The 21,405-nt window shown below is 34.0% G+C and overlaps 1 protein-coding gene across 3 annotated transcripts in view; it reads left to right on the plus strand.

Annotated features, from left to right (window-relative positions):
• LOC114341616 (microtubule-associated protein tau) overlaps window positions 1-21,405 on the plus strand; it is a 123,274-nt gene that overhangs the window by 96,576 nt on the left and 5,293 nt on the right. For 2 of the 3 annotated variants that reach the window (XM_050650481.1, XM_050650482.1), the window contains exon 7: window positions 1,138-1,299. In XM_050650481.1, the coding sequence (XP_050506438.1) occupies window positions 1,138-1,299 (162 nt within the window). Of the gene's footprint in view, window positions 1-1,137; window positions 1,300-6,511; window positions 6,567-21,405 lie in introns of all 3 variants that reach the window. The other variant, XM_050650484.1, reaches the window with a different exon arrangement.

Genomic DNA, 21,405 nt, shown 5'->3' on the forward strand with positions numbered 1-21,405 from the left:
GTTGTATTTACTCTAAACAACTTCGTTTATAAATGGCCATAAGAAATTTTTCATTTATTGTTTACGTGGTTTGTTTCTTGTGTGATAAAATAAAACTTTTCACTTAGATACAGGAAAAGTATTAATTAAGAGATTTTTATTCGTTTTTGCTTAGTGAGTTCGTTTAGTAATTCTTCTTGACAACTATTTGAGGTTATGTTTATTTGTTTTTGATGCTTAGTTTCTGTTAATGAAATGATTAATGATGTGTTATCGAGTTTAATTAAATTAATTTTTATCCTTCTAAGATTGCTTCAGCAGTGTACAAGATTTAGCTATGAGATGGTAAAGAAAAATGACGGTCATGTACTAAGGTACTACTGTATTCTCAACAGTGAGTTTTTCATGATTCTTTTTGATTTAATGGACAGCGTTAAATTAAGATTAGATATGCTGGATAATTTGTTAATAAATTATTTATTAGTTTATATGGTGTTTCAGTTTTGACACAGTAAGTAGGTATATATAAAAAGTGAAAATTCTATAATGCGAGGGCTAGTACAATCATGCAGAATCAGTGTTAGTTTGCTTCTAGTGCACAGGCGATCTTAAACAAGTGGTAGTATATGTTCGACATATGGGTGGAACGTAGGCCTATAGGTTTCATGTTACCTATTTTTATACTATTTTGAAACATCTGAAAGTGCTTTTTGAAAGTTTAAAGACGCGATTTTACCGATGTATAAAAGTCGTCACCTTTTTGACGTTTGAAAATCGTCACAACCTCGACGTGAAAAAAACGTAGGTACGATGTCGTTTTAAAATCGTCACAATTATGACGTCAAATCGATGAGACAAATACACGTGATCTTCAACGTCAGTACTACGTCATAGAAACACGTCAATTGGTCATTTTTATGACGTGTTATCTACGTTATAAAAACGTCTTTTGGTTGCCTGGGATCATGTCGACCACTACACTCCTTCCAGGGGGTCAGGATTGAAGAGACAGATGTGTGTATGTGTGTCTATTTGTTTTAAGCTCGTGTATGAATTTTAAATAAATTGTGGACCTGTTAATCATTTAACATTTAATTGTGGATCATTTAAAAGTATAAAAGTTTATAAATCTCAATCATATTTTCAAATTATTTTTAGATTGAAAATAAGAAGATTGAACTTAAGGTTCAGAGTAAAATTGGATCTCTCGACAACGTCAAACACAGACCAGGAGGAGGAGACAAGAAGATCTTTGACGATAAAGAATATTTGAGACAGACATCAGGTGGAAGCATGGATCAATCCTTGTCGGCTTCTCAGGTAAGTGAAGCATTTTTAATAATAATTACATGTACAGATATTTCATATGTACCTCACCGGCAAAATTAACCGCCCACCTTGTATTCCTTTCAATTTGCAGAAATTATCAATCTTGGACCACGTTTTATGAAAGATACGGTGAAAACTACCTGTGAGGAAAAGAAAACAATAAAATTTTTGAAACAAAAAGTAGTTTATCAAGGAATGACTGTTGCCCCTTATGGGCCTTAGGACTTCTTGGAGCCGGTTCGGCAATCCATTCATGATATCCTGGATATCGGATTGGGAAATATTGTGCCACTCTTTTACCCCAGCTCTCTTGAGCTCTGCGAAGGATCTAGACGCTGAAATACGGTATGAGATGCCATCAGACGATTTCGGGAGACAGGTTCATACAACCGCAGGCCAGGCCAAGGCCGACATCGATGCACTTTCGAGATGGCCGCTTTATTTTTAGCAGTTGAGAAATCGCTTTTGCACCGCCCCTGAAGCACGTACACGTGCACGTCTTTTTGAGGTAAAAAATGTTAATGTAAGTGAAAGAACCATTAGAAGAAGTCTGCAGAAAGAAATTTGAGGTCTCTCCGTTCAGCTCGCGCCCCGCAGCTGCTCCCACTACACCGTACCTAGAGCTAGACTTGGTTTTACGCGAGAACATGCTGACTGGACTGTGGGGAAATTGAAGAAAATACGGTTCTCGATTCAGATCAGAGCAGAATAGACCTAAGGGTCCAGATAGACGTCATCGTATCTACAGGCGTCAAAATGAAAGGTTTGTTCCATGCACTATAACCGAAGCAATGGCTTACCGAGGAAGGTGAATAATGATTTGAGGAGTTATCTTTTACGAAGCTCGTACTGATTTTGTTGTGTTAAATAGAGGCAGTCTGAATTCTCAAAGATACGTGAAAGAAGTTCTCCATGACCATGCCATGCTTTTCGCACCGTTTAGTAGTAAAAACTTTAGATTAATGCATGACAATGCACGTTTTTACCAAAAATGTTGACAAAGATTTACCCGTAAGTACCTTAATGAGGTCGGTATTCCACGTTTTACCATGGCCGGCACGCAGTTACGATCTTAACTCCAATTTAGTACATTCGGAACAACCTCAAAATATGGATAAGAGCAAGAGTACCAGCCCGAACATCCTTCGGAGAGCTCAAGATAGCTGCGGTGGAGGAGTGGCACAATATCACCCAATCTGATATCCAGGATATCATGAAAGAATTGTCGAACCGGCTGCAAGGACTCCTAAGGGCAAGAGGCGGCAACACTCATTATTAATACTCATAATTTTTTTAGTTAGCCTATGATTTTCAAAATTATGTTTGTCTGAATTTTCTTTGAAGATTTTTAAACATTGGATTTTTGTTAAACATCTCTCGATAAACGACTTTTTTTCGAACAATTTATTGTTTTCTTTTCCTCATAGGTAGTTTCTCCACGGTAGTTTTCACCGCATCTTTCATAAAATGTGGTCAAAAATTGATCATTTCTGCAAATAGAAAGAAATACAAGGTGGGCGGTTAATTTTGCCGGTGAGTTTATATTAATAGTCCAGAAAGCCACTGCGCATCCGCTAGGAAAAATATTCTAATTCGGATTTTTTGCACAATCTTACTCAAAAAGGACTCCTTTTAACAAATTTGCATGTTGCCAGGACCAAAAGTTGGTCAAAAATTTTTTAAACGTTTTTTTTTTGTTTTTTTCCTAAAATTATTTTTTTTGCATGGAACAAAATTTTTTTAGGTTTTTTGGATCATTACAAACAGAAAAGGTCTTTAGTAACTTTTCTCTAAGGCTGATAGTTTTTGACATATAAGCGATTAAAAATTGAAAAATTGCGAAATCGGCCATTTTTAACCCTCAAAAACTATGTGAAAAACTAAAAATTTGAATGTTGCCAAGGTAGGTAGATATTCTATAAACATCGATTGATGAAATCCCGAAGAGTTTTTTGCAATACAATATCAAAAACTCCTTTGTTTTTTAATTGCCAATCAAGCGTGCGCGACACTATTTTCCACCGTTGCATGTGTATACAGTATGGTGCAAATGAAAGGAATAAATTCGTTATTTCGTAAACCGGTGACTTTAAGGAAAAGTCACAAAAAAGACGGTTTTTATTTTTAAGTTATGATATTGTGGCATATATAGTATACTAGTGACGTCATCCATCTGGGCGTGATGACGTAATCGATGATTTTTTTAAATGAGAATACGGGTCGTGTGCGGGCTCATTTGAAAGGTTCTTCAATTCTCTATTCAGTAATATAAACATGTACATAATTATTTATACAGGGTGTCCAAAAAATTTTTATTAAATTAAATCATTTGGCAAATTGACAAAAAAATTAAATTATTGGACACCCTGTATAAATAATTATGTAAATGTTTATATTACTGAATAGAGAATTGAAGAAAGTTTCAAATGAGCTAGCACACGACCCCTATTCTCATTTAATAAAAACATCGATTACGTCATCACGCCCAGATGGATGACGTCACTAGTATACCATATATGTCACAATATCATAACTTAAAAATAAAAATCGATCTGTTTCGGGATTTTTCCTTAAAGTCGCCGGTTTACGAAATAACGAATTTATTCCTTTCATTTGCACCATACCGCATACACATGCAAAGGTGGAAAATAGTGTCGCGCACGCTTGATTAGCAATTAAAAAACACAGGAGTTTTAAATATTGTATTGCAAAAAACTTTTAGGGATTTTATCAATCGATGTTTAAAGAATATCTACCTACCTTGGCAACATTCAAATTTTCAGTTTTTTACATAGTTTTTGAGGGTTAAATATGGCCGATTTCGCAATTTTTCAATTTTTAATCGCTTATATGTCAAAAACTATCAACTTTAGAGAAAAGTCACTAAAGACCTTTTCTGTTTGGAATGATCCAAAAAACCTAAAAAAATTTTGTTCCATGTAAAAAAAATAATTTTAGGAAAAAAACAAAAAAAACGTTTAAAAAGTTTTTGACCAACTTTTGGTCCTGGCAACATGCAAATTTGTTAAAAGGGGTCCTTTTTGAGTAAAATTGTGCAAAAAATCCGAATTAGAATATTTTTCCTAGCGGATGCGCAGTGGCTTTCTGGACTATAAATAACTAGGTATTTGTTAGATTACTTATAAAAGTTACTTACGCTTTAATGTCTAGGATTTACCAATATTACTGGAGATTCATCGAATTCGAAGAACAGCATTAGATATTAAAACCTATACAAAAACTCAATATGAGGAAAAATTAAATGTACAAAAAAATACAAATAATTAAAATCAAACTCTGCAAATTAGGAATATATGATGAAGATAAAAAAGGCAAGGCTGTTTTTAGACAACTGGATCCAGTAGTTCCGGATGGTGCAATAAACATAAATACAATAAACGAATAATAAAGCTGAAAACTTATTATTGCATAACTTGTTTAAGTTTTAAGTTTAAGACAAAATGATTAACAAAGAGAACTAGTGAAGAAATCACTAGAAACAAGACAGATATGGCAGCATTTGGAAAACTTAATGGATACTTAAGGACTGAAAAATGCCTCAATATTTGAGGAAACGTCAACCAGTGCATCCTTCCTATCAGGACATATGAATGTCAAACCTGAATTCTAACCAAGGTAAATATGAATAAACTAGCTACAACAGAAAAGGCAATGGAAATGACAACGACTGTCAGCTAGAAACAGGAATAACTGGGTAAGATCAGAAACAAAAGTCGAAGATATCACAATAAACTTAATGGAGCTTAAATAGAGCTTCCCAGGTCACACTACTAGACAGAAAGACCAACATTGGAACGCGACAATACAGCATTGGAGACCTTAAAAAGGTAGATAACCAAGAGGAAGATCACAGGTGAGATGGGTAGACATTAAAAAATAGCCGAAATAAATTGGAAGTTGTTGCTCAGAATAGAGATCGATGACGGGTGTTGGCAGAAACTAAAGAAGAGAAAAAGAGAAAATGTATTGAACTAAGAGAAGAAAATATTGAAAACTTTATTTTAAATAACTCTTTTATCATAATTGTCGTACATAGCGAGAGAAATAAAATCTCCGGTATATAAAGAAACAGAATACATTAATTTTAAGTCGAACCCGCTTATTGGAATAGCCTTCGTTCGTGTCAACCAAAAGTATTCCTTTAACCGGGATATTCTAATAACCGATTATTGGCGGCTAATAGAAACTTTTCGGCACCTCAAATTTCTATTCCTTAAAGCAGGATATTCCTTTAACGGGTATTCTAATAAGCGGGTTCGACGGTAGATTGTTAAATCCAACATAAGATTGGTGCCAAAATTCTCTTTTATAGACAGCATCGAAACAGCAGACGAAATTTTACTTACTCAACAGTTTTTTCGACAGCTGACGAAATGTTACTTACTCTACGCCACTCCATTGAGTAGAAGGGTGGACGTTAACAACAAATATAAAAACGTTCAGATGCTTTAGAAATGTAGCGATACCGACGCATACTGAGAATACCTGACAGACAGAATGACCAATGCAGAGATATTGAGACGAATGTAGAAAGAGATGGAATTTTTAACAGCTGTTAAAAGAAAGAAATGGTTATATCTGGTTTATGTGTACTATAATGATACGCACAGTCTGCTACAGCTTATAGCGAAAGGCAAGATTGAACGTAGAAGAAGTTTGAATATAAAGAAAAAATCCTGGCTGAAAAATTTAAGGGAGTGGTTTCAAATACCAGAAACTGTAAACTTAATAGATACGGCACCAAAACAGAGAAACATATCTGATGTACGCCAACTTTCGTTAGGAGACGGCACATAATGAAGAAGATGAAAACAGCATTGTAAACTCGACATAGAAAGGGTACACGTGTTTAATAAAGTGTAAAGTCAATCGAGCGTAGAATTAAACTTTATAATGGTTCTTACATGACTGCAACCAACACATCGAAGAGAATGCACATAGCAAGAGAGACATGTAATCGAAAGCTACAATAAAATAAATGATATCAACAAATACCTAGTAAAATTAACCTAATATATTTTTTTATATTTCATCACTTTTTTTAGGATAAACTTAAACCTCGCGAATAGCGTACTGCTGTAAATAAAGCAATAATTATGTAAAATCATATCCTATCTTCTAACGAACTATTGTTTATAGCCTTCTTTATTATTTTTTTTGTTAATATAGTTTTTATTTTCAGGAACCAGAGTATCTATATAGATTCTATTGATTTCATCAAAATATCATTCGTTAAGGTATCATCCGAATCATTTCTCTAATAACTGTTTGATGGCATGATGAGGTTTTCGAAAACTAACCATAACATTTTGAAATATTTTAGCATAACATTTAATAGCTTCTAAAATATTCCAATGAAATGCAATGAAGGCGTGAAATTTATAAATTATGTCTAGGACTAGCGGAAATAATAAAGATAGATGTCACTGTAATGTTTTGTTAGAGAAGGTTACAAATTCCGTGGACCAATCACAGAACAAATAGTTCAATTTTAAATGAGCTAATAGTCTAAGAGCTAGAGCCGAAAAATCATCGTCATAAGTAATATGGAGTTTGGCATGTGAAATGTGTCTATTGTATATTGATAATTATGACCCCTTTCAGGCTGACACCTCAGTGGATACAGGAAGTAGCAATAAGGGATGAAAGGGGAAAGTTAGTGCAGTCATTAAAGGTTTTCACCTCCTATTTTGTAAAACCTCCATCGATTTGCATGAAAATTGGTGACTAGTTAGAACATACCTCAAGAAATAAAACTGATTTGGTGCCAACTTGCACTTTTGCCCTGGGTGTGAATACCACCTCTTCTCGGGGGTGAAAACTATTTTATTAAAAATAACCCCACAAATCAATAGAGGGACAAATTTTAAGTAAAATTTTTTATATCATGTTATTAGAATAAATCAATACTTTTTGAGTTATTAAAGATCAAAGATTTGAATTTTTCGTGAAAAAAATGCATGGTGTAAAGCGGTTTTTCATAAATAACTCAAAAACGTTATAATCGTATAAACGTTTTATCAAAAAAGTTATAATTATCAAAATTGAAGATAATAAAAAATAGAATAGATTTCTTATTCGAAAAACCTTTGAGAATTAATTAAAAGTGAGTTATAGGTGACTGAATGTATATTTTTTTCGGCTACTACTCAAATCTAAGTACAGTCGGAAAAATGAAAGAATACCCATGAACGAACATATAAAACACGCTGTATTTTCCTGTCACCGTGTCACACAAAACATTGGCCAGCGCAAGTACATGTAATAATTATTGTTACATGTACTTGCACTGGACAATTTTCTTTGTGACACGGTGACAGGAAAATAGAGCGTATTTTATATGTTCGTTCATGGGTATTCTTTCATTTTTCCGACTGTATTCAAGCTTAAATAACGGGGAAATGATACATTTTATAAAATATATTTAATAAACACTTGTCAAAGTACTCAGAAATATGTATCAAATAAGCTCCTGGAGAAATTGATAACATTAAACATGATGCTACAAACATTTTTCAAAGTTTAGGCTCCAAAAATTTTGAGCTTAATTATTATATTTCCTAAAAATTCGAAAGGGTCTTCTTATTTTCATCATCACTGGCTTAGCTTTGATGTTATCAACTTCATCTGGAGCTCACTTGATAGGTATTCTTGAGTAGGTGCTTTGACAAGTGTTTAGTAAGTATTGATATTTTATAAAATGCATCGTTTTCCCGTTATTAAAGCTTGAATACTCGTACTTAGATTTGAGTACTAGCCGAAAAATATATATATTCAATCAACTATAACTCACTTTTAATTAATTCTAAAAGGTCTTTCACGTAAAGAATCTAGTCTATTTTCTAATATCTTCAATTTTGGTAATCATAACTATTTTGTTAAAACTTACAGTTTTTGAATAATTTTTATTAAAAACCGCTTTACCATGCATTTGTTTCACAAAAATTTAAATCTTTGATCTTTAATAACTCAAAAAGTATTGATTTATTTTAATAACTTGATATAACAAATTTTGCTTAAAATTTGTCCCTCTATCGATTTGTGGGTTTGTTTTTAATATCCCCGAGTAGGGGTGGTATTCACCACCAGGGTAAAAGTGCAAGTTGGCACCAAATCAGTTTTGTTTCTTGAGGTATACTCTAACTAGTCACCAATTTTAATGCAAATCAATGGAGGTTTAACAAAATAGGAAGTGAAAACCTTTAATGACTGCACTAACTGTCCCCTTTCATCCCTTATTGCTACTTCCTGTATCCACTGAGGTTTCAGCCTGAAAGGGGTCATACTTGTTAATATACAATGGATACATTTCACAGGAAAAACTCCATATTACTTATGACGATGATTTTTCGGCTCTAGCTCTCCATCTATAAAGGTTAACAAACGGCTCTCCAGCAAAGTCCATTGCCAACAATTAAAATACTTTGGACATGTTATGAGAGCCAACACAGAAAACATGGAAATACTCATTATACAAGGAAAGGTGGAAGGCCGAAAATCACGAGGAGAATCGGCAACAAGATGCATCGACCAAATAACAGGAATATACAAAAGAACTATGCATAAGTTAAAAGAAATGTTAAAAAACAGCTTATATTTCATTTCGGTTTAAAGGTAATCCACAATCCTCATATGTACGTTTCTGTCTCTCCATACATCTTCAGTGTAGTTACCTGAAAACCTCTGAATCGAAACGAAACCAAGCCGCCTATTAAAGCAGAATTATGAAAACTGATCTAAACAATAAATCTGAAACACGAACATGAACTTAATTAGTCATCTCCTTGCCTTCTAATCGGCCCTAAACATCCATCCTTGGATATGGGCCTCCTCTTCCTTCTTCCATGCCTTTCTATCTTGGGCAATTTGTATCCATTTTGACCCAGTGTGTTTCTTCGGGTCATCTGACCATCGCATCTGTGGCCAGGGCCTATTTTACCACTAGACCCGTGAGGTACCTGCCTTGGGCCCGTATTTGAATGGGGCCCGGAAAGATCACCAAACAAAACATGTTTATTACAATAACAAAACAAATTTTCAACATTCTTTCATTTTACGAACAGGCAATGATAAACGATAACCATAAGAGTTATAATTAAGTGGATAGGCGCAAACTTTCGGCTTCAATGCTCTTTAAATGCATTAATTTTTTCGAATCCTCAAAAAACTAATAAATATTTAAAAAGAATTTAGACGCACAATGAAAGATTACATTATTACCGAGGGCTGAATGTCCCTTAGAATAAATAAAAAGTTTCTTTTGAATAAGATATGTATTTAAAATTAAAAATCACACTTAATTTTCTCTTTTTTTTCACCCCTGTAATTTATTAAAATAAACATTATCGAAGATTTATTAAAATACAGGGGCTTTCGGCCCTCGGTAGTAACGTACTCATTCATTGTGCGTTTAAATTTTTAAAAAATACTTATTAGTTTTTTCAGGCTTCAAAAAAAAACGAATGCATTTAAATAGCATTGAAGCAGAAAGTTTGCGCCTATCCCCTTAAATCACCGAATTATTGCCGGTATAAGCAATCCCTCACTTACTGACCAACGGCTTCGGGCGGATGAGTTGGTGAGTGGTAGGGCACTCTGTTGTCCTGAGACCGAGAAATCGGTCTCAAAGGCGGAGGAACCAGGAAATGGTCAACGGCATCAGGATGTAGAAGGCCAGGAGAAACCACTACATTAAAGATCCTTGTGGATATCTCTAGTACAGCTTCCCATGACAGATAAGGAAACTATAGATACATTTAATGATCATGGACTTCGGTATCCAAGATCCGGCAGGGGAGGAAGATCACAACCAGACCACGGGGCCTCTCATGTCGTCAACACACGAAAACCCCGTGTCGTGGAAATCCACAAGATAGCTACGTGGAACGTAACAACTATGTTTGAAGGTGCGAAATTACAAACTATTCAGCTAGAAATGGCCAGACTAGACATTCCTATCCTAGGTATATGCGAGACGAAATGGCTAGGGTCAAACATATTTGAGAGTAACGGATACATTGCATACCACTCGGGAAAGGCAGAAGGACCCAGACGTAACGGAGTCGCAATCATTGTCAAAGAAGAAATTCGTAACTGTATCCGAAATTTCGTCCCTTTCAATGATCGTATCATGATGATTCAGCTGCAAAATAAACTACTGAATATTAATATAATACAAGTCTATGCGCCAACAGCTGACAAACCAGATGAATAAATTGAGCAATTCTACAGCCAAATTAAACAAATTCTCCGGAGCACAAAAAAACATGAAGCTACAATTATTATGGGAGACTTCAACTCAAAAAGTTGGTGCCGAAATCACACAAGATATAACCGGAAAGTATGGACTTGGAGAAAGGAACGAAAGAGGGCAAAGACTAATACAGTTCTGCCAAGAAGAGAAATGCATTATAGCAAATACTTTGTTTCAGCAACCTAAAAGACGACTATTTACCTGGAAATCTCCAGCTGATCAAGAGGGAAAGATAGTCAGAAATCAAATTGACTACATTATCATTAATAGAAGGTTTAGAAACAGTATTACATCTGCAAAAACATACCCAAGTGCAGACGCAGCAACTAACCATAATCTGCTCTGTGCTGGATTCAAACTAAAACTAAAAAGAATAAAAGCCCCCACAACGCAGAAGAAACCTAATACTCGACTCCTAAGAAATGCCGTAATATCAGATGAGTTCGGAAATAAGATAAATCGTGAGATTAAAAAACAGTTAGAAAGATCTGGACAAGAAAATATCGGTCAAAATCTAGATATCATGAATTCCGCCATGGTCACCATAGCAAACGAAGTTTTGAAACCAGAAAAAGACCCAATAAAGAAAAAGGATTGGATGACCGATAAAATACTAGACCTTATTCAACAAAGAAGAAATTGGAAAAACAAAGACGAGATTCGGTATAGAGAGATATATCGACAAATAAGATACGAGGTTAAGCGAGCAAAAGAGGACTGGATGGAACAAAGACGTCGTGAAATGGAAGAACTACAAAGAAAACATGACGAGTTTAATATACATAAAAAGCTTAAAGAAATTACCTACACTCAGAGAAAAAGAACTCCTCACTTTATGAGAAACTCCAAAGGTAAAATAATTCTCGACTTGGATGAAAAAAAGGAAGAATGGACTAACTATATAAAAGAGCTCTTCCTGGATACGAGGCCACCACTTAACACCACAAAGTATACGAATACTGGTCCTAGTATTTTAAAAGCGGAAGTAGAGAAAGCCATCAAACAGAGCAAAAATGGGAAATCTCCAGGCCCTGACCAAATACCATCAGACTGGCTCCAACTTCTGGATGACGACAATGTCTCACAACTAACAAACATTTATAACCATATATACGAGACTGGCATGATGCCACAGATATGGTTAGAGTCTACATTTATTCCACTCCCAAAAAAGCCTAATACATCATCATGTAAAGACTTTAGACTAATTAGTCTCATGAGCCACTCTCTCAAGCTACTTCTTAAGATAATTCTTAATAGAATCAAGCAGAAATGTGAAGAGACAATGGGAAACAAACAATTCGGTTTCAGAGAAGGATTGGGAACAAGGGAAGCTTTGTTCTCAATGTTAACATTACTTCAACGATCATGGGAAGTACAGAAACCAATTTACGTCTGCTTTATAGATTTTGAGAAGGCGTTTGATAGAGTTCAACATGATAGGTTGTTTGAATATCTAGAAATGATTGGAATAGACGATAAAGATCTGAGACTTTTACAACATCTATATTGGAATCAAGAAGCTTCTATTCTGGTAGACGGCAAAGAAACAGACAAAATTTGCATTCAAAGAGGTGTCAGACAGGGTTGTGTGTTATCCCCAACTTTGTTTAACGTATACTCAGAAATAATTTTTAATAAAGCCTTGGAAGGACAATGTGGAGTTCGAATCGGGGGAGAAACTATTAACAACATCAGATATGCAGACGACACCGCGATCATGGCTGAAAATATCGAAGATCTTCAATTCCTTATAGATCGAGTCACTAGAGAATGCTCCAATAACGGACTTAACATAAATGCAACAAAGACAAAGTTACTTGTGGTTAGTAAACAAGACGTCGGCCCTATGCAACTAATTGTCAATGATGAATCAATAACAAAAGTTAACCATTTTAAATACCTAGGATGTTGGATAAACGAGACACTAAATCCGGATGAAGAAATTAAAACTCGTATAGAAATTGCAAGAGGAGCATTTATGAAACTTTCTATTCTGATCTATTCTGAGCAACTCTCAGCTGAACTTACAACTAAGAATCAAGTTCCTAAAATGTTATGTATTACTGATGGATGTGAAACCTGGATCATGAAGGTTAACATGATGAACAAATTAGAAGCCTTTGAGATGTGGTCGTATCGTAGAATGCTCAGAATATCTTGGGTTCAACGCATTTCAAACAGAGAAGTCTTAAACAGAGTAGGTCAAGGCGAAGGTGACTTAATGAAGATGATAAAAAAGAGAAAACTTGAATATCTGGGGCATATAATGAGAGGTAGCAGATACAGGATGCTGCAGTTAATACTCAATGGAAAGATCGACGGAAAAAGGGGAATTGGTCGAAAGAAATATTTATGGCTCCGAAACCTTCGTCAATGGACTGGCTTATCAGCAGATCAATTGTTACATGCCGCACAAGATCGAGGACGATATCGGCAAATTGTTATGGAAGCTACCCACGCCAAAAAATTTGGGCACGGTACTTAAAGAAGAAGATCCCCTTAAAAATGTTTAATTGTTTAAATATAAATTTTATTTATTGTTAATAAAAATTTTATTTTTTGTGCAACTATATTTCTATTAAATAATTAATACATTTAAAAAAATTATTATTATTATTAAATTATATTTAGGGGCCCGAAAATTGTGTAGTGCCTCGGGCCTGATTTGAAGTAAAATAGGCTCTGTCTGTGGCCTTCCCCTTTTTCGTTTATGGTTCCACGGTCTCCAATGTTTAATCGTCTTAGTCCATCTTTCATCCTTCTGCCGTACGATGTGTCCCGCGAGCTTCCATTTAAGCTTTGCTACTTAGGTTGAGACATCTTTCACTTTTGTTTTGTTGCGGATCCATTCGTTTCTTTTCCTGTCTGATAGTTCATAATGCTTGCCTTATAAATTGTAAAAGTCAGAAATTAAGGATGTTACCAGAAAACGGTTCCACGAGAAGTTTCAGATTTATTGCTTATATCTGGGTTTAGATACGCAGAATTATTTTCATAATTCTGCTTAAATAGGCAGTTTGGTTTCGTTTCGATTTAGAGTTGTTCATGTAGCTCCACTGAAGACGTCTGGAGAGACAGAAACGTACGTATGGGGATGGTGGATTACCTCTGAACCGAAATAAAACATAAGCTGTTTTTTAATATTTAATTTTTACTCATATTTTGAGTACACGGAATCAATATTTTCATTGGATATTTTTCATAGACGAATAGACGGAATGTGACTGCATATTGTAGAGTCCCTTTCACCTTTTTTATTCGTCGTCTCCTTGCCTTATAAATTGTAAAAGGCAGAAATTAAGGATGTTACCAGAGGTTAAGAAAATATGCTTAAGAAAATAAGGATGTTTTACGAAAATCTTCAGATTTGTTGTTTAGATTTCGCTTTCGCTTAAAAGAATTGATCAGAGACAGAAAGATTTGGAGACGGACAATACACGGCATCACGATGGCCACGACACTACACGAGGATAGTTACACATGATTTCAGGGGGTCAGTATTGAAGGCAGAAAGATAAAAAAAATATCAAAAATGAATAACCATTTTCAATTTCGTTGCAAAACGAAAATACAGCCGCATCATATTCTAGTCCAATCAGAGAGTGCAGCAAGCACCTCTACCGGTTTCGAAACTTATTAGTCTCTCATCAGGAGGCACATATGCTGCTCTCTCTGATCCAATCAAAACAAACCCCGGCGTGCAGTCACGGATTGCAACGAACGAAATGGCATAGATGCCCTAGCGGCAACTGCTAGCAAAGAGTAAGTTTTCACTCTAATGGCATATAAAACAACGTAATGTTACTCTATATTCCATCAGACTGAAAACAATGGGAACTAAAAAAAATAGTTTGGGGAAACTATTCAAGGACTCAAGAAATCGATCCATTCTGTAAAAATTGCGAGGTGAAAAGCTTTGGTTCCTGAACTAAATGGAGTAGAAATGAATCTAGACCAATCTGAATACTTAACACAGGAATAACTGAGGAAGATATAAATAATATACTAAGGCCAACACGAGACTCAACAATAAAATACCGGAAGAATAGAGAACGAGCGAACTAATTCTACTATTCAAAAATGAAGATAAAAAGCCTAAAGGACTAAAACTTACAACTAAAATTCTACAAGAACTAATGAATCAGAGGATAAATTTAGCAGATGAACAACAGGGTTGTCGTACTGGAAGATCTTGTACATAATATGCAATATTCGTCATAAAGCAAATTATTGAGAAATCACCAGAGCATAATAGATCACCAGAGTATAATAATAGATCAGTGTAAACCAATAATGACATATGCATCAGAAACAAGACCTGATACAGCAACAACAAAAAGACTACTAGAAACCGCAGAGATGAGAGTAATTACAGGGAATATGCTGAGAAATCGAAAGAGGAGTGAAGACGTTGGAAGAAAATGTAACATACAGTGTATAAACGAATGGATATTAAATAGGAAAAAAGAATGGAATAACTACATAAGCAGAATGGTGGAAACACGTGTGGTCAAAATAGCAAGAGATAGATCACCAATCGGTAGAATAAGTAGATATCGGCCGACCGCGCAAAAGATGGAGTGTCAACCTTACAGGCGTATCAATCCGCTAATGAAATGGCAGAATTGCTTATAAAGAGGAAGAAGAAGAAATATAAACTAGAACACCATCGTTAGGCGTAGAAAAAGTGCTTAGAAAATTGATTCAACCCCCTGTAAATGTATATTTATATTGAGGCAGAACATTTTTAAAACCAGTCAATCTATTTTTGATGATAAATATATATTTGTATCAGCCAGTCTAAAAACTTTAACAGCAAACCTCGTACTATGAGAATTTAAGTTAACTACACTAACAATACATTTAACAAAGGCGTTAAATTTTCATGTCTTGACTAATTCATTTAACTTTAACAACCCTTTATCTAACAGCTGCTAACAACAATTGAAACAGTACTTCTCTCTATTTCATTTGTTTTTTTTTTCTTCTAGAGAAAACCCTACTACATCTTCTAATTGCATGTTTGGTAGAAATTACAGAAACACGTAGGTACACTATCGATTTAACCGAGCCAACTTGTATTCAGCACGTTAAAGTTGTGTCGTATTTCTAAGTTTTAACAGTTAAAGTTTTCACTTTCACTGAAAATGTTTTTCCACCCCTCAAGTATGCTGAAGTCGTATAAAATATTTATGGACGTGAGTCATTAGATATTCGTAATGCGTAGTTTCTAGAATGCTACATACGGAGTGTTTCTTAATTATTTATAGATAAGATAAAAGAAGTTGAGAATTTAACTCTAAATAAAACGTAAGTCAAAATGAGGCAGTAAATAAAATTCGAATTATTTATCCTCTGCGCTTTTTAAGATGAATAAATAAAGTAGAACAAAGTAGTGAAATACTCGACAAGGGAATCTATAATTGCATTCAAGACCTGTCGTTCACCGTGATAATAAACTTTAGCGAACTAGTTCCATTATACCCACAAGAGTGAATAAAAAAATAAACTAAACGTAAAGATGATTCAGATTTGATTACAGAATAGGGCGTCTACTGTGTGCTTATACGTATTTCGAATTCGACTTATTCTCATCAGAGCACCTGTGTAGAGGCACTGAATTGGAATAAGATCTTTTCATCCTTTCGGTGCAATTATTAAAATAATCATTACAAAAGATTCAACTAGCACCATCTATGAATTGTAAGTAAAAAAAACCTCTACACAGGTGCTCTGATGAGAATTGAAACGGTTGAATTTAGGTCATATAATGCCTTAGGGTAGTGTTTCCCAACGTGGGGCACACGCCCCACAGGGGGGCAATTTGATTGTTAAGGAGGGCCATTCGAATATGGACTCGACACGAGTTTAACCCTCCCGCTCCGGGTCATTTAAATGCAATGAGAAAATTTCTGAGAAGAATATTAAAGTCTCTATTTGCTGCTCACGCTCATACTTCAAAACTAATAATCGTTTTCTTGAGGCCAATAGTTATTAAATTTCTTTATTCATCGCTAAAACTGGAAAAAATTATACTATGGAGAGAATTTAATAAAACCGACAATATCTGCTTTTCTTAAAACGATTTTTAAAAAAGATGTAAAAGCTATGCCACTTACTAATAATATTGTTAGCGGAAGAATAGACGAAATGGGTGAAGGTATTGAAAAACAACTTGTTGAAAAACTGAAAACAAGAAATTTCTCAGTGCAAATGGATGACTCAACTTTGAGAGACAGTGGGGCAGTATTGATAACTTATATCTTGTGCTGATGATGGTGTTCCCAATATGATGGGCAGGAAAATGGACTGCTTAAAATTGATGAAAGATGCGAATCCAGAAATGATTCTTGTGCATTGTGTTATTCTTAGGGAAAACTTGGTAGCTAAAAATATATCGCCTGTTCTAAATGAAGTACTACATTCTGTACTAAAGTGTGTTAATACTATTAAATCTAATACCAAATGTGAGCGTCTTTTCAAGCTATTTTCTGGACAACAAAATGAAGGACACGTGAGACTCTTACTTCATACTGAAGAAAGAGGGCTGTCTGAAGGGAAGTGATTGAAAAGATTTATGGAACTGTTTGATACCGTTAGTGATTTCTTAAGCAACAAACCTGAAAGGAAGTATCGTTAACAGTCGATGGTAAAGCATGTATGAGTTATTTAGGCGAAATTTTTGAAAAACTATATTTATTAAGTACCTAAGCAACTTCAAGAAACAAATAATCTTGTCGACGCAAAGCGAATATATGTATTTTGTTTCATTACCAATATCGAGTTATGTCAGAAATATATTAACAACAAAAACTTTGAACAATTTCAATGGCTCCAAAAATGACTACCGCTTTACTTATTACTGTCAGTCATCTGAATATTCTATCGGCTGATTTAAAATAATGATTTTCTGATTAAAAACAAAGTTATGTTCAAACATGGATGATGCAACCAATAATAGTGGGTTTCAAAAGCAGCGATGGCATGGTTCCTGAGGAAATATTAATCAAATAACCAAATTCAACCAAATATGCAAGAAAGCTGTTCTATTTCTAGTTGAATGTGGATTTAGTGCTATAAATGATTTTTGGGTAAAAGAAAAGGAATCAGCTGGATATAACAAAAAGTGGAGACTTGAGGATGAAGTTAACCAACTTGAAACCTATTATAAAATCTCTGTCAAGTAAGTAGCAAGAATTTTGCGCAAGAATCTCAATAAATTAAAATAATAAATTATAAAAAAAAATTATTTGTAATTTGAATTTGAGTTTTTCATTATATGACTTTGATTATGGTTTGAAAATTTACTGACGGTTTCGTTAACAATTTCCTCGTGATTTCTTCCTAAAACCTATCATTTAATTTTCTTAAGTGAACTAATACATTTTTTAATATTAAAAATTATGTAAGTTGCATAGGGGGACATAAGAATTTTAGAAAGGCTAAGCTGGGGCATGACACAAAAAACGTTGGGAAACACTGCCTTAGGGTATATCCTTAGTAATTTCATCCATCGTCAGGATTTAGCGCTTAATATTTTAATGTAAGACATTTAGTCGACATTTTAAGGGTTTTAACCCATGTATTTTTGGTGGCTTAGCATGTAGAGCTAGCAAAGAACACTGATGATGCTCTCTTTAGAGCGAAAACGTTCTGTATTGTATTTGTAACCCTTTTTGGCGTTTTTAAAATAAATATACCTTTAACGCAGAAGATTTTTCTTTAATTTTTGAAATCTGAATCATCTTTACTTTGAATTTACGAAACAAAACATTTGCTAAGAGCACACACCATTCTACTGGGTTTCTCCTATTTGTCAAATTAATTTTTGTTTTCATAAAAAATATATTACAAACTACAGCCAGGCAATATCCAAATAGACCGGACAGTATCGTCGCCCCCGCTAGCGAAATTATTCCGATTCGATTTTTTTGCACAAACTTACTCAAAAAGAGGTCCTTATAACATATCCGCAGGGTTCCGGGCGGTGCCGTGGTCGAAAAATTGTTTAAACAATTTTTTTTAACAAATTCACAAAAATAATTTTTTCATTTCGAACAAAATTTTTTTAGATAAATTGGCTTATTCTGAGCAGAAAAGGTCTCTTGTCATTTTTTTCTAAAATTGATTGTTGTCGAGTTATATGCGATTAAATATTTGAAAAATGCGAAAATGGCCATTTTCAAGGCCAAGTTATTAACTCGATTAAACATTATTATTATGAAATTCAAAAAGTCACCAAATCAAGTTTCAAATCCCTTCTTCAAAGTCCTGAAGAGATTTTTGTCACTATTTTATTAGGAAGCTGTTATTTTTAATTATTAACAATTAGCGCTATAGTCCAGGATTTATCGTCGCCCCCGTTAGCGAAATTATTCCGATTCCATTTTTTTGCAGAAACTTTCTCAAAACGAGGTCCTTATAACATAGCCACAGGGTGCCGAGCGGTGACGTGGTCAAAAAATTGTTTAAACAATTTTTTTTAAACAAATTCACAAAAATAATTTTTTCCCTGCGAACAAATTTTTTTTAGATAATTTGGGACATTCTGAGCAAAAAATGTCTGTTGTGATTTTTTTTCTAAAATTGATTGTTGTCGAATTATACGCGATTTATAATTTGAAAAATGCGAAAATGGCCATATAACTCGACAACAATCAATTTTAGAAAAAGATCACAAGAGACCTTTTTTGCTTAGAATAACCCAAATTATCTAAAAAAACCGTTCGCAATAAAAAAAATATTTTTGTGAATTTGTTATTGTTTAAACAATTTTTCGACCACGGCACCGCCCGGCACCCTGTGGATATGTTATAAGGACCTCGTTTTGAGTAAGTTTCTGCACAAAATTGGAATCGGAATAATTTCACTAACGGGGGCGACGGATACATCCTGGACTATAGCGCTAATTGTTAATAATTAAAAATAACAGCTTTGTAATAAAATAATGACAAAGATCTCTTCAGGACCTTGAAGAAGGGGTTTGAAACTTGATTTGGCCACTTTTTGAATTTCATAATAATAATGTTTACTCGAGTTATTAAGCCTTGAAAATGGCCATTTTCGCATTTTTCAAATCCTTAATCGCTTATAACTCGACAACAATCAATTTAGAAAAAAATGACAAGACCTTTTTTGCTCAGAATAAGCCAATTTATCTAAAAAAATTTGTTCGAAATAAAAAAAATTATTTTTGTGAATTTGTTTCAAAAAATTGTTTAAACAATTTTTCGACCACGGCACCGCCCGGCACCCTGTGGATATGTTATAAGGACCTCTTTTTGAATAAGTTTGTGCAAAAAAATCGAATCGGAATCATTTCGCTAGCGGGGGCGACGATACTGCCCGGTCTAAAAGAACTATCCGCTACTTAAAATTATAGTTAATTATGTATTTGGAATGTGTGTATTGTGAATGTAGGTACTTATTATTGTTCAATAATAACGTAACTTTTCGATAATGAAAATCATACACACATTTTTTCTATAATCACTTAATAATTAAAACTCGAGGCGACAACAGCATTATCAATTTTTTAGACTTTTTGAACCCGAATAACTTTTGATTAAAAAATAAAATAGCAATTCTGCTTGCCGCATTTGAAAGTTCAAGTCAAATTCTGTGGGTTTTGATTGTTTGCATTGGTAAAAATTAATTTTTTTATTGTCAAACAAAGCTATAAACAAATAGTGTTTCCCGTGCCAAATGCATGTGTTTTAATGAAATTGCCTGTTTGTACGCGCGCCTACTCGTTCGATTTTAAATGAGATTGCTATTTTATTGAAGTTATACTTCTTTAGGCACGAGGGTGAATTTTTACATTCCCTGACGCATGCGCACACCGACAGTATGGTATTAGTCGCTACATTTTCATGTAGCGCAAATAAGGTGTGCGTGAAAAGAATATATTATTAGTGTTTTTAGTAAATATATTTATTATAATTTTTGTGTCTTTGGATTTGTCTTCCTCGGGAATAAGATATTTTATAATAATAGTAAGTATATTTAAAGTATTTTTGTATACTTCACTTGGTCTATTAAATTTGTCAGTATGTATGAGAAATCTTGTAACCTGTCACAGCAAAGGAATATAGCTCAGTGGAAGAGCGTGTGACCGGAGATCGAGAGGTCCACGGTTCGAATCCGTGTGTTTTCTATTTTTTTTATTTTTGGTATTGTTTTAATAAAAATTTTTGGAAAGTAGTAAGTAAAAATTAATTTAATCTTTAAATAAAATACAAATAACCTGTTGAAAGTATATTTATTTCGTTGAAATCATATAATATAAGTATAACTTCTTACGTGTGTACAAAGTACACACACATTCTTTTTTTTTTTAATCAAAAGCTATTCAGGTTCAAAAATTGAACATTTTTTTGCTTAGAATGACCCAAAAAATACAAAAAAAAATATTTTGTTTTGCGAAAAATTGCTATTATGTAATTCCTCAAGTTCTTTGTTTATAACATCTTATGGACATCCGGATCAACCGTTACCCAAAAATTCTTGTTCTACGGATCAAAATACATAAAAAAAACTTGAGTAGTAAAAACTCTGAATAAAGCAGGCCGTTGTACCCCCTGGCGACAGGACTAAGGATACAGATGAAATTTTAAATTGGTTTGAGTTAATTTTAGTCTGAATATGATGTAATCGTATTTCATTGTTGCAGAAATAAATTTACATTGATAGATAGGACTCAAAAATAGTAAAAATAGTTTTTACATATTATTTATTTGGTATTAAGTTATAATTTTATTTAATAGATCGCTATATTTTTTAACTTGCCTTATACACAAGTATATTACCATATTTATCAC

Source organism: Diabrotica virgifera, chromosome 5 (assembly GCF_917563875.1).
Source record: "Diabrotica virgifera virgifera chromosome 5, PGI_DIABVI_V3a".
Taxonomy (NCBI): Eukaryota; Metazoa; Arthropoda; class Insecta; order Coleoptera; family Chrysomelidae; genus Diabrotica; species Diabrotica virgifera.